This window comes from Natator depressus, chromosome 2 (assembly GCF_965152275.1).
Source record: "Natator depressus isolate rNatDep1 chromosome 2, rNatDep2.hap1, whole genome shotgun sequence".
NCBI lineage: Eukaryota > Metazoa > Chordata > Testudines > Cheloniidae > Natator > Natator depressus.
Genome location: NC_134235.1, coordinates 88,968,425 through 88,983,308, shown reverse-complemented (window position 1 = coordinate 88,983,308; position 14,884 = coordinate 88,968,425). Strand labels below are relative to the sequence as shown.

General features: G+C 39.8%; 1 protein-coding gene across 2 annotated transcripts in view; it reads left to right on the top strand.

The window, feature by feature from the left end:
- Positions 1-14,884, top strand: part of SPIRE1 (spire type actin nucleation factor 1) — a 179,634-nt gene that overhangs the window by 155,738 nt on the left and 9,012 nt on the right. For both annotated transcript variants that reach the window (XM_074944669.1, XM_074944670.1), the window contains 3 exons: positions 3,869-3,959; positions 7,272-7,414; positions 13,844-13,981. In XM_074944669.1, coding sequence (XP_074800770.1) covers positions 3,869-3,959; positions 7,272-7,414; positions 13,844-13,981 — 372 coding nt within the window. The remainder of the gene's footprint in view (positions 1-3,868; positions 3,960-7,271; positions 7,415-13,843; positions 13,982-14,884) is intronic.

Sequence of the window (14,884 nt, the reverse complement as noted above, 5' to 3'; positions counted from 1 at the left end):
AAGAGGCTGCACACAGCTGCACTGCCCCAGGAGCAGACCAGAGAATTAACTGTGGCTCAACTCACAATATTTCCCCTGCTCCTCCTTTGTTCTGAGGGAGGACAAAATTTCCTCCGCTTTTTTGTGAGGCAGCTTATTATATACCCATCTAGCTGGGTGGGTAGTGCTGTGATGGGCGGTCTGGAGTCCCCTCCCTGCCTACTTACGTGCAAAGATCAGTATGAGGCAAGCAGGCCCTGCTCTCCCACCCTTCCCCTACAGTCACAATCAGAATAAGGAGACCCATACTCGCCTGCGTGTCTGAATAAGGATGTGATAATCTAAGCCCTGGGTATTTTAAATAATTATAGAAATCATCTCCTAACAAGGATGGAGATATATATATATATATATATATATACTTAGTTGATAATATTGGTGGTGACACATCCAGGCACTCTCCTCAAGTTATGCCTGTAAGCAGATGTGCCTTTCTCAGTAGCTAGGAGACTATACTTGTTTGGATCTGGATCTAAATGTGTCCAAAGGTGTCTGGATCCAGGATTTTAATTTCATGCCACTTCTGCTTGTGAGATTTCATATTGCCTGCATTAGAAATCAACAGCAAAGACATTGGCCTAAGCAAATTCCTCTCAAGAATCATGAATAATTACTCCACATGATTCAGTAGTATTAATTTGCTAAGGAAGCTTACCACTGTAGAAGTCACAGTACAATAGAATAGTTCACGTTTTCTGTGCATGTGAGGAGGATAGGGCAAAGAGACAATTAAAAATAATGCGTATGGAGTGTGTATTATCTAAGCAGAGCTGGTTTTTATAAACAGTGGGAAATACAAAATATCCATTGCTCTCATTCTTTCCTAAATTATTTAAAATGAATAGTTTCCTTTGAATTCTTATGTTGGTTCTGAGCAAGGTCTAGCCCACCTCAGAAGTAGCTGAACGTCCATCCCCACCTGCTGGGGAAAAAAAGATGATGATTCTGGAGGCAGGGGCAGTAGGCATCCCTACAGAAGCCCTTTGTTTCCACTGGTGCTGTCCTCCTCTTTCAGCCTGATTTTCTATGGTACCTGGACAGATACTTCCCCTGCCATGGCTACTCCCCAGAAGCTCCCCTGAAAGAGATGCTGTTCCACAGCACAGAGTGAGAAGTAGCTCAAATTACTGCGGAATTTTAGCTCAGTTTCACTCCCACTGAACTCAGTGGCAAAACTCCCACAAATACAAATGGGAACAGGATTGAGACATCTGTGTGCTGTAATGGGTTTGGACAGGGCAGCATCTGACTGAGACCTGCCCCCGAATCCATCCTAGGCTTCAAAAATGAAACAAGAAATTATTTAAAAATGTTGAACACTATTTTAAACCAAAATAGCTTTTTTCAAAATTGGAAATTTTCATTTTTTAAACATTTAAAAAAATATAATTTGTGAAGCTGAAAAATGAAAAATGTAGTCTTTTTTTTTTTTTCTGAGCAGTTTTTCTTCTCTTCTTCCCTCCAGGAGGAAAAAAAAATAGTGGAGGAGAGGAGAAAGGGAAGAAGAGGATGGGGAATGAAAAACTGAAAAATGTTGAAAACAGAAATTTTCAATAAAAATGTTCTTAAGCATTATGAGTAAATTAAAAATAATTCCTTTGAGAAACCTGTGGAGAAGAACGACTTTGGAATTGTCAAAAATGTTCACGGTTTTCCACCCCCATTTTCTGTCCTGCTCTAGGTGGAACCCCTTGTAGTCCCACAGGGGGACACGGGAAGGAGGGAAGGGAGTGTGCCATAGACCCAGCCTTCCCCTGTCTGCTGCTCATCTCATTGGAGGGCATTGGCTCCCCTCCAATCAGAAAAACAAAGGGGAGCATGGAGCTTTTTAATTCGAAAAAGGCACTACCACTAGCAGGTTTCTTATCTCTTCATCTTAGCTTTTAGCTGCTCATCTCTCTGTACATGAAAGAATAAATGAAATACATCTATGACTATAATATCCTAGGGTTTTGGTTTTTTTTAACTGCACCGATAGTTGTTTTCACCAATCTAAAAGTTTAATGTTGCATTTTGAATAGCAATTATTCTTCTTCGCAAATTTTATATTTATCAGCTGTAAGAGAACTTTTTGGAACCCTCCTTTAGACCTAGTAAATGTTACCAGACTGCTTTTTAAATTCCATGCAGGCAACTAACTCCCAGGTTTTTCTTGGGTTTCTTGTGTTCAGCATAGAGTACTTGTAACCCACACACCTCTGGGTGTGGTGTTCTGTCCTAGCTCGTGGCACCGAGATCACTTACAGAGAGATTAATGAGTCTGCTCTACAGCTTTAGCTAACAGCTGCGTGCCTTTTAACTCATGCAGTAGAAGCTCATGTACTAAACTCCAGAGGCCCAAGGTTTGATCCCACCTGCCGATGACCAGGGTCTGTCCATACTGATCGCCTGATCTCTAAGGTGCCACAAGTACTCCTTTTCTTTTTGCAAATATAAACTAACACGGCTGTTACTCTGAAACCTGATCATAATGTGTGACTCTCTGGCTTTGGTGATGCCATTTGTTAATGTGCTGTTCCTGTGAGCTTTTCCCTTCTGATTTTTCATAACCAGAGGGGGCACTGTTTCAGTTACTGGAGATTTTCCTTCTTAAGATTCATGTACCTCACAAAAAGCTTGTCTACGCTTACCAGGGGATCTATGAGTGGTGATTGATGCATCGGCGGTTGATTTAGCGGGGCTAGTGAAGACCTGCTAAATCGACTGCAGATCACTCTCCCATTGACTCCTGTACTCCAATGAATTGAGAAGACTGGGGGAGTCGATGGGAGAGCGTCTCCCGTCAGCATCGCGTAGTATGGACCCCAAAGTAAGTAGATCTAAGCTACGTTGATTTGAGTTACGCTATTCACGTAACTCAGATTGCATATCTTAGATCGAATTTCCCTGCAGTGTAGACAAGGCCTCACGGTCTCTGAGACTGAGAGGCTGAGTTGCTTACTTGTTTTCAGAGAGAGTCACTGGTTTGATTTGTAAACCCCAAGAGTACAGGAGGTAACTCTGCAAACCTCCTTTGTTAAAAGCATTTATGTCAGAATTCAACAGTATTCACAAACATTCTCCAGCCCAGTATTCTTTTGTTATGCTCCAGTGATATACTGCAGCTTGTTTGTATGAGATAATTTAGACTGTAGGTTTTAGGTGAGGGCAGTCTACAAGGGTATTGATTCAGAGAAGCACAGTTCTTTAGCCACCCATTAACTGAAAAGTGTTAGTCGAAGACCATTTCATTCAAATTCATGTCCCAGAACTTGTTTTTGCTTGGCTGCTATGATGAGAACATACTTATGTAATGAATGAGACTTCTTTAAACACAGAGAAGTGCACCAGGATTAGAGAACAGGGTTGTGGAAATTAATGATTAGATAAATTGCTCTTTACCGGGTCACACAGTCACCAGGGTCACTCCTCATTCCTTTGGAGACCAGAGGAAGTAAGTGCTTCAATCCTGATTTCTTGCTGATATGAGGTACATACTTCTATTAATTTGGCTTTTAAATCCCTGCTAGGCCCTCAGTGCCAGAAGTAAGTATTAAGGGAAAGGCAGATTACAACAGAGTCACCTAGCTTTCTATGCCTGTTTTTAATAATATAATTAAATATATTAAGTATGTACTGTATATTCCAGTTTATAGCAAAAGATTAACTTGGAAAAACCTATTTACACAAGGCTTGCCTCGTTTCAATATTTTTTGCAAGTGTATTGTTGGAAGATAAGTGATTTAATGATATAATTTACCTGTGGTACAATATGGGGTGGGTGGGTGGTTGAGAGTGAGAGAGACTGCCTCTGAAGAATTCTAATTCTTCCAATTTTGCTTACTTCCAGGAGGAGTCTATGCACAAATCAGCAAGCAGCAGCAGTGTCTCTCTTTCCCAAATGGAAGACTCCTTTCAAGAGACAACCTCTGGTAGAAAGAGTAAGTGTTCCATGTCTAGGAAAGCCCGTTTAAATAGAAACAGAGTAGTTGTTTTGCTTTCCCACCTCCTAGCATTTTCTGTCACATGAATTTTGCATGAGCATATTTTGCTAAATAGTCAGAGCAGATCAGTGTTCATGGGTAAGTGTGTGGTGCTCACCCCAGGAAAAGAGACCTGCTGAATAGGTTAACATTGATTAAATATCCTCTTGACTAACATGAAGGTGTAGGTCTATTGGATACTGTACAGATATAAGTTACAAGGCTGCATAGTTCTGAAGACAAATAAAACAAATACACGTATTTTAAATGAAGGAAAATATTGTTAATGGGGAAAATAGTCTTTTCCTGGAACGGAATTTGCTGTATGAACAGAGGCCTCCATGCAACGGAATTAACTCATTTACTTTAACAGAATAATTGATCACCACAAAATTACTGTGACCCTGCTTTCCTTTTTAAAATACTAAAAATATTTATTCAGAAGCATTTATACTATGATGTGCCTCTTAAAAAAAAAAAAAAAAAGACCAAAAACCAACAACAACACAAAAAAACAAACAAAAAAATATTCAGAAGACAGAGTTGCATATATTCTGTGACTGAGGCCAGGTCTACACTCAAAAGTTACGTCGACTCAGCTATGTCGCTCAGGGGTATTAAAAATCCACACCTCTCAGTGACGTAATTAAGCCAACCTAACACCCACTGTAGACAGTGCTACGTCGATGGAAGAATTCTGTCAACCTAGCTGCTGCCTTTTGGGGCGTGTGACGGGGTCCTCAGGATCCAATGTGGACTGTGGGACCGCTGAACCCTCATCTCCCAACCATTAATAGGGAGGCTCCAGCCAGTTTCCCAGCCTTATACCCCAGAACTGGACCATCTTGCACTGGTCAGAAGCCTGGCCAGTGTAAGTTCATTAAATAGTTCGCCCTTCCCTCAGTGTGGAATGGACACACACTAGCCTTTGTAAACTGAGCTGAGGTTTCCCAAGCACTTCAGCCAAAACACACTGTTTTAGGTAAAATATAAAACAGGTTTACTAACTACAGAAAGCTAGATTTTAAGTGCTTATAAGTTGCAGGCATAGAGATCAGAGTTGGTTACTTAAGAAACAAAACTAAATTTGTAGTCTAAGTTCTACAAACTAAACAGGCTTTGAATCCAGCAGTGTCTCACCCTGAAAGATGGTACAAGCAGGTTACAGATCTTCAATACACAGACAAGACTCCATTTCCAGCCTGGGACCACCCTTTCCCAGTTCAAAATCTGTCCTCCAGACGTTCCTCCAGGTGTTGAGTTAGGGAGGGAGAGAGGCCAAGTGATGATGTCACTTTCCCTCTTTTATATTTTCTTCCAGCTTGCTGGAAAGATCTCTGCTGTGACGTGGGGATCAGTCCCCATTGCATGCGTGCTCTCTCTGAGAAGTCTCTGGGATAGTGGATTCTTTCCCGGATAAATGTTGATGAGCCACTGGCTGGTCCTTTGTTGTAATTGAAAGGTTGGCTGTGAGCATCTGCCAACCTCACAACATACCTTGGTAACACACACATACCAAAACTTCATACCTTTACATACAATGATAGCACATACAATCCAACAGGATATTAATGTTGAACAGATCAAGATTTTTCTCACAAGGCATACTTTCTACAAAATATATTATAATCATATCATAGTGATGAATATGGGAGTTGCAGGGTGCTACTTTGAGATACAGAGTGTCACAGGGAGGTAGATTAACTAGATGACAGGAGCGCCACTCTCGTCATTGTAGTGAGGGTCTACACTGAACCGCTACAGCAGCACAGCTGCTGTAGCATTTAGAGTGTAAACAAGCTCTTATATTCCTTTTAATTTTAAAGAGGATATTAGTCGAACTAAAAAAGAATCTACATTTCCTTTTTATGGTTATAAAGTGAAAAAAAATTGCTTTGTAGAGTCGATTTTTTGCAAATAATGAGAAAAAGAATGAAAAGTGAATGTGCATTTTAAAGTTTTAGTTGGTATTGTCAAAATAGACTTTATCTGAAGATAATACATTTATAAGACTAAAGAACAAATTCTGTTCTCCACCTGGTCTTAATGTAGACTTCAGCTGAGTTATTCTGGCTTTACGCTGGCATAACTAAAAGTAGGATTTGGCCTTGCCTTTCCATATTACAGGAAAAGAGGAGACATATAGAAGCTCCCCAATCAGTGTGTGCATACTGTGCAGTTCCTTTAGGAATAAGATACAGTTAGTTTAGTCATTGCAAAGGCATAAACTGTCTTTAACCATTTCAACTGTACAGCAGTATATGCTGCAGTTGCTGTTCTTTATCAAGTAGTTGATTTAGATCTTTGAAATATCGTTAGAGCGTTAACATTATTCTGATGAACAATGAAACCTGTCATCATCAACCACTCAAGGGGTCTGACAAAAATTGGTTGCTTAACATGGATGATCTTCTAATACTGTTGAATCGGACTTTTTCTCAGCACACGTGGGTGGCCCCTTAAAGGATCACTGTCAACTCACAGTTGGCTGTAAATGTAGATTCTGTAAAAAATAAAATTTTATGTAACTTAAGACAAATAGAAATGGGTCCTGGAACTTTTTATAAAATTCCACTGAGAATAGTTGGTTGTAAGTACATTAAAAATCCCTAGTGTTTCCAATAAACAAAGTGCTGCCAATGCATCAAGTAAAACAACTGAAAAAACAGAAATATTTTTCTTGCTGTCATCTCTTTCAATTATGGTTATCTTAGATGTTACTCTGTAACAATATTTAGTTAGATTGACATTAGTATGATTTTTAATTTGACAGTGTCTCTAATTATTTTCATGTTTCTAAAATGTACAGATTTCTCTGAAATCATTTCTGTATGATTGTTAGCATTTTTTTCATACACTCTCTCTATGAAAACAGTGGCAAAGTAGGTTGAGTGCATTCTTCAGTGCCCTTTGATTTTAAAATTTATATTCAACAAGGGCAGAATTTCTATGAGTGAATACCAGCAAACTGAGCCTTCAGAAACCTGAATTATGCACAAAGATTGGCATTTGCACGTTAGTGTAATTGCATGCCCACAAGTGTTTTTTTTATAGGGGTGAAACTGTAGGTGCCTTTGCATTTTTGTGGGGACACACACTTCATTGCGCGGTTTTGAAAATATGGCCCATTTAAAGACTATATGAAGATATTCTATCTTGTGTTACTTTGGAAATTAACAATAGATTTTCTGCCAAAACTGTGCCTGTTCCCAGTGTTAGTCCAATGACCATGCAATTACACTGTTTAACTTCTGCTGGTTGAATCTTTAGTGCCTCCAAAGTTTTTGCCAATATCATCCACGCCACAGCCAGAGAGGCGGCAACCACCGCAGAGACGACACTCCATTGAAAAGGAAACGCCGACTAACGTGAGACAGTTCCTACCACCTTCAAAACAGAGCTCCAAGTCACTTGTAAGTATCATGAGCATTGGCTATAGTGTGAGGAGGTCAATAACTCCACAGTGGTGATAAGACGGAAGCTTTCTAAGAGTTTAAACAACATGAAAACTTAGCTACGTTGTGATTAGAGCTGGATGTAAAGCAAAATCCCAAATTCAAACCAGTCCTGAATTTTTGGGGGAGTTTGGATCAAGATTCAATTTTCTGCCTCTCTGATGTTGTATTGAACCAAAACCCCAGGTTCAGATGTCCCAGAACTTTGAAGAAGTATGGGATCCTGATCTGAACTTGGTGACTCAGACCCATCTCTAGTTTTTATTTCAGCCTGTCTCAGAAAATAATATAGCTTTTAAATAACAGATTTGGAGTTGCCTCCTTTCAAATGGAAAAGCAGCTAATCTATTTTCTCTTTATTATTGGGGTATTTTAATTCACTACTGAAGGAATGGATGGCTTTCTCTTCCTCCCTTGTAAAGAGCTAGTTTGGTTAAAGTCCTAATGTGAGAGAAAAATCTTTAAAGAGTCCAACTCTTGGTGTGACCACATTGCATTGTTGAGGTCACTGAGGCATAAACTGTTTTGCTCCTTGAAAAGAAAGTACGGTACATTTGATCAATTAGCTTTAATTGAGAACTATTTTCCAACAGAGCCTACGTGGCAAAGGGGACGGAATGTTGGCTCTTTTGTGTTCGCACGGTGTACTTTGCAACTTAATGTGAGAGACCTGGATTCAATTCCTGGTCTCTTGTTTTCCTTAGCAGCAGGGGCTCAAAGTGCCCCTTTGAGGTATCTGTGTGTAGAGAGATTGGTAAGAGCATTCAGTGGAAGGAGGACTCACAGTCCTCCACTTGACAGAGTGGCACTGATGGGCTTTGAAGTCCTATTTATTTTTCTTTGGCCAAAGAGATGGTGGCAGTGGGGCAAGTCCTTCAGAATGATGAGGTTGAAGTGTAATAACACAATAGTCTTCAGGGATACGGAGGATATTTTCCCCAATTCTCCACAAGGGAAAAAATTGACTTTGTATCACATGCTTCTAACTTGAATACAGCTTCTGGTCCTGCGTGAATGGCATTCAGTAATCTTCACTCATTTTTCAAGGAACAGTAATGAATCCTGCAGAGTATAGCACAACTAGAATTTTTTCTCCAAGAGTTTGTTTGGAAAGTAACTTTTGGAACCTCTAACACTGAAGAGGAGAGTTCATGGATGAGGGCATGATCAATGTAAAAAGAATTTCAGTACCATAATGTGCAGCAGTTGTTATATGTGGGACCACAAGATTTATTTTCGCATAGGTATTCACAGAATACGCAAGAAATACGCAAAGGAAAAAAGCTCTGTGTATCATTTTGAGGTGTTTGCTGTTTTACACTTTCAGTATTTCTAAACAAATTACGTTGTGATATTGATCCAGCCAATTTACTGATATCGATCCAGCGCAAAACTTGGAGAACCATGTGACTTAAAAACGCTTAAATATGAGGTCATTGTTTTAAGTAGCTTGATTAAGTTTTTCAAATGATCATAACTGTTTCTTTCCTTCTGTATAAGCTATTATTGGAATTTGGCAACTGTCAAGTGATGTGTGGAGGGGTGGAGGTGGGGGTGTGTAATAGAACCAATAGAGAGAAATTCTAATCAGCCTACCAAAATGAAACAACAACAAAAATAAGCAGCAGAAACTTCAAGCAAAAGCAGCAAGGAAACATCTATGGGAGTCCTGCAGGGTCACATAAATGAGTGTTTCAGATCATGTGGGGACAGTTTATTTACTCTAAAGAACTCTGTCATCCCTCACCCAATTTGTTCAACATGCTTTTGTGTATGAAGTGAAAAGGAAGAAAACTGATGTTGAAATGATCTTTTAATGCAGTCTATGTGCCACTGTTAAATATATTTGTTAATCTTTGAAATAGTGCCCTCTGGAGGTGGGTAACTGATAAATCATTTGATCTTTTTGTTTTAATTCAACGCAAGGTTTTCAGTATTAGTCTAACAGTAACCTAACCAGCTCCTGCACCCTAACATGGAATTGTTCACCACTCATACAAGCTGGCATCTCTTATTTTCTATACCAGACACTGCATTTGTGATCCTGCAGTTCCTTGAGTGGAAGCCTCTAGATAACTGCAAAAAATGCTTTACTTTTTATTTGACTACACGCTTCTTCATCCTTTCCTCCAGGATTGATGGAGTTTCTAATTCTTATCTGCTCCAGTGACAGAAATTTCCCTTCAAGGTGGAAGAGCTTGTCATTAAATAGCCATCAGTGCCAATGAAAAAAGGCCATTGCTACAGTTTCTTAGCAGGATTAGCAGGCAACTGGTCTGTCTTGCATACGAACTAGGATTTTGTGAACAGGCATCTCAGCATACCAAGGGAATCAGAGCTAAAGTAAGAGGAGTGGGGCGAAACAAACTTGGAAAAAGTCCAAACAGCCCTTTTTCATGTCAGCATATCAATGGTAAATGAGACGTCGCAGAAACTGCAGCTTGGGAGTTCACTGTTTCCAGGGTTGGCCTTGTGGTGTACCTTCAAAAGTCACCCAACTTGGTACCTAATCAGTAAGATACAGTCAGTGTACTGAGGTGTATATGTGAAAGCCTTCATGACTTTTCTTATTTTCATGATCCAGAATCCCTGCTAACAATTTCATTCATGTTCAGCGTTCCCTATTCTACTTCCTATCTATTGTTCAGGTTCCTAGGATAACCAGTTTTTTCCCAAGGACGACTTTCAGACCATTTTTTTCAACCATACAAACAGCTTCTCTGCTCAGCTCTCATCCCTTTGAAGCAGCCCTGGTTGGAGTGGCAAGGGCTATGTATTATCTGTGTGACAGAGCTTTTACCAGCAGGTGGAAACCCCCAAAGGTTTGCCTCTTTATGCTGGCTTTGGAGATTATCTTTACAAGCACATGCCTTCTAGGAGCACTTCCTAAGCTGTGGCAAGCATTAACAGCTTAGATTGGCACACTACTCCTGATTGAGATTGATTTCAGTGTTTGTAGAATACTTGTGTGTGTTTAGATCCTTCAATCACCTCAAGGGAAAAAGAAATCAGTTGTGAAAGGACAGCAAACTAAAAATGCAACATCATAAGATTATCAGTGGGACACGTTTTCCAAATCTTAAATATACAGCACATGATGATCCACCAGCCTTCACAAGCAAAACCACTGTGATCCTTGGACTGTGTTGAAAAGATTAAGCTGTTTGTTGCTTTAACAGGACATGCAGTATCATGGAATAGAATGGCATTTCTAAGCAAAATATTACTTAAAACCCTAACAATGCTTTTAGTCTTTGATGCACTTAAGTATCAGAACTTCCAGCATGATCAGTAATTGGCTTGCACCAGGTTAGGTCAACCAATTGAGAAGAAAATGAGAACTCCCCCAAACCCATTTTTAGAACTGAACAGAAAACAAAAATTTTTAAGGTTCTCAAAGTTGGTCGGGGGTTTCCTCCCATTTCTGGTCCCAACCAGAAAATATTGCAACACTATCTGCAGTCTAGAGATATCTAACTGAGTACTCCAGACTGAAGATGTCTAGTTAGGAATAGACTTTAGAGTGCCTAACATAATCTGAATTGCATAACTTTTGTATTTCACCCAGCACTTGCAGATGCAGTACTTCCTTGCTGTGACGCTTTTGAATACATGGTAATGACTTGTGATGCAAAGTTTTACAACACATTGAGTATAATGAATACATTAATATGAAACATGTACTGTTTATACATAAGTAGTATGAGCTCTTAGGTGAGGATATATTGAAAATAATCTACAAAGCACTTATTTCATATTATGGATATGCAGACTACATGTTGTTCTTGATATAAGTTCACAACAGTTACACTACAGTAGCTCTGATTGAGCCCTTGTTGTGCTGTGACTGCATAGTCAAAATGTTAAGCAAATTCTTTATAAGTTACTTTTCTGTACTTAAAAAGTTAATTATCTTTTAACATGGCTTATTTTTTTCCATTTAAAAATAAGCACACTAAACTGTCTTTAATATTAATTGATGATTGGATTCAAATCCAGAAAAACAAGGAAATTCAGAAGCCAGGTTCTGTCCTTAACACACTCCATTGAGTGCAGGTATTGCAGAGGACTTAGGATATTACACACACTACCATATGCAGCCCCTGTACATGGACAAGGATTATGGATAGGAGTTAAAGCTAAAACTCTAAAATGTTACTGTTTTTGTACACTTTAGTCGTTGGTTAGTGTAATTTTGATTAGCTTAATTTAAAGACTGAGCTAATGTTGAAATTAAAGATTTGGCGTGTACTTATTTTTATTCTGAGAAGGAAAAACATTTAAACATTCTTCAGAAATCTGTATATCCTTTAACTTTTCTTTAATGTTGCATTAAAGCTTTGTTGTCCTTATGTAACCGCTGGAATTAAAACATTAGCATTTAAACAAGTGAACATTTTCCATGTTCCCCCTTTTGCCTGCTGGCTAGTCACACAAATGGTAATGAAAATTAATTTTGATGGTTGCAAGAACAGATCCACTCATTCTTCTGCTACCTAGTAAACACCGGAAGTACTAGTTTTACAGGAACAAAGTTTTCTTGATAAAGCATCTTAAGAGATTAAAGAAACATATTAAAGAGGCTAAACTTTAAAAGTTGAAATGGGTATTTATCATGTCATCAAATATGCAACAAATTAGTGAAATCATAATGAACATTTTGTTGTCTAAGGGAAGAATTAAATATGATACTTGATTATATTCAAGGAAAAATATCCCTCCTATAAGGAAATAGCTTTCTAAAAGACTGAAAACTGTGATTGATCAAAAGCATTCAGTAAATCTCACTTGCCACAAACACCATCCTAACATCCCATTCTGTAGAAAATAAGTTTCTCATTGGCATTGCCTGCCCCACATTCTGTCACCCATTATTCTTCCTCTCCGTCCCTCCCAAAGCATTTTTGATATCGAATAATGCTGTCGTCGTCATAAGGATCTAAAATACAATACTGACAGCTAGCTGCTGGTTACGTGGAAGTTTGCTGCTAAAGAAATGACATATTTTGTTTGTTCATGGAGTTTTACACCTCTCACAGAAATCACATTTGGTTTTGATAGTTTGTTTTTTCCAGAAAACTAAGTGTCACCAGTAAGAACATACCCCAGAGGTTTGGCTTGTCTAAGAAAACCAAAATTTTAGCTTTTTGTGGGTACCTTAGACAGAGTACATTTTGTTTGTTCCTTTTCTAGGTAGATAAGACAACAGTTCTTTAAAATATAGTTTATAAATGCTAATGTTTACCAGGTCTGCAAGAGAGATCAAAATATTTTTTCTCTAATTGAAAGTCAGAACAGAATTTTAAGACTATCTATTTAAATTGAGCACTTTACCACTAAACTGAATCATCACTCTGATTTATAAATTACATTTCCAAGCTGTCTGTAGAGTGCTGTCATCAATGCCTTTGTGTGTACAAAGGAGATTTCCTGTATTTATTCAGAGAACGTTAAATTTCTGTGTCACTTCAGCACCATAGCCCCTCTGGGCTAAGTGAACAGGTGCACTAAGCAAAAAGTGATGGGAATTCCCAGAGCAGTTCTGTCTTTCTGTTAGAACCATGCAGTCAACCTCAGGGCTGGATTACAAATGGGAACGAGGCTTTTTATTCTGTGGTACCGAAGTTAGAGGCCATATGCTTAGGGTTGCTATTCTCTTAAACGCACTAGCACAGAGCGTATTTAAGTTTCACAGACGGGCAGTAGTTCCATCATAAGTAGCCTGGGTGTAATTCCCTGCTAGTAAGAACACAACAATGGATTAACTGTTTTGCTCAAACTTTATATTTTAAGATTATTTTAATAAAGTTTAAATTGACATTGTTATCATCTTGGAGGGAAGGAAGACTGTTTGTATTACTGCATATAATACATTTTCTATGGTTTTGGTCTAGATTTTGTTCACGGGATCTAATTATAACCATGATTACCAGTATGTGGTACCACTGAATAAAAATTCTTTTGGCGGGGGCTACTAACTGCTTTCTGGGCACCACAAAGTCTCTGAGAAGCTGCTTGTCTTTAAGCAACATACTATCAAAAGGAACCGTGCCAAAAAATATCTTTTACACCTATATATCAAATCACCTTGTGTCCTTTCAAATTATAAAATGGAATTGTAATTGGCTAAAACAAATATTCATAATAAATAAAATCAAATAAATGGAAACAGGTGTCAGATGATATAAGTGCTCATAATAAAAATTGTACAATATCAGTCTCTTAGTTGGTTTGAAACTCTTGTGATGCCCATGGATCAGCCAGTGCTATTCCGTTTTTGGGTGGTGAAATCTTTTCTTTGAAGTTACTAACTAGGTGGCTGGCTTTCTAGGCTGAAATCTTGAAAAGATGATGGGTTACATAGTAATGTAGATTTTTGGTTTCCAGGAGGAGTTTTGTTACCCAGTGGAATGCCTGGCTCTGACAGTGGAGGAAGTCATGCACATTCGTCAGGTGCTAGTGAAAGCAGAGCTGGAAAAGTATCAGCAATATAAAGATGTCTACACTGCCCTCAAAAAAGGAAAGGTATGCTTGTTTCAGATGATCTACTGAGAGCTGTTAGGGAGGGAGGTGAATCACACAGATTCTAGTCAGTGAAAGAATACGAGTTGGAACCAGAATGCAGGTGCCAGATTTTCATTAGTAATTGACCAGTCTGACTTTCAATTTATATTGGAGAAACTAAACTTTCTCTACATGATGTAACAGAGGGGCCAGTTTCCTTGGTTTATATGTGGAAATGTCAAAAATTTGTATTGGAATATCACATTTGTTTGACCCTCCATACAGACACAGTAGCGTTTACAGTAGTTGTTGTGTGCTCGCGCTCTCTCGCTCTTTTTCTCTCTCTTTTTTTTTTAGCTTAAATTTAATAAAACATCCTTCCCTTTAGACTAGGGTGGGCCAACTTTTTGGCCCGAGGGCCACATTGGGGTTACGAAATGGTATGGAGGGCCGGGTAGCGAAGGCTGTGTCTCCGCAAACAGACTGGCCTCCGCCCCCTCCCACTTCCCGCCCCCGACTGCCCCCCTGAGAACCTCCGACCAGTCCAATCCCCCCTGCTCCTTGTCTCCTGACCGCCCCCCCCCCCCCGGGAACCCACCCCCTATCCAACCCCCCCTGCTCCCTGTCCTCGAACTGCCCCGACCCCTATCCATACCCCCAACCCCTGACAGCCCCCCGTCCTCGAACTGCCCCGACCCCTATCCATACCCCCAACCCCTGACAGCCCCCCAGTACCCCCGACCCATCCAACCCCCCCTGCTCCCTGTCCTCGAACTGCCCCGACCCCTATCCATACCCCCAACCCCTGACAGCCCCCCAGTACCCCTGACCCATCCAACCCCCCCACTCCTTGTCCCCTGACCGCCCCCTCCCAGGACCCCCGTCCCTAACTGCCCCCCCCCCCGGACCCCACTCCCTGTCGTG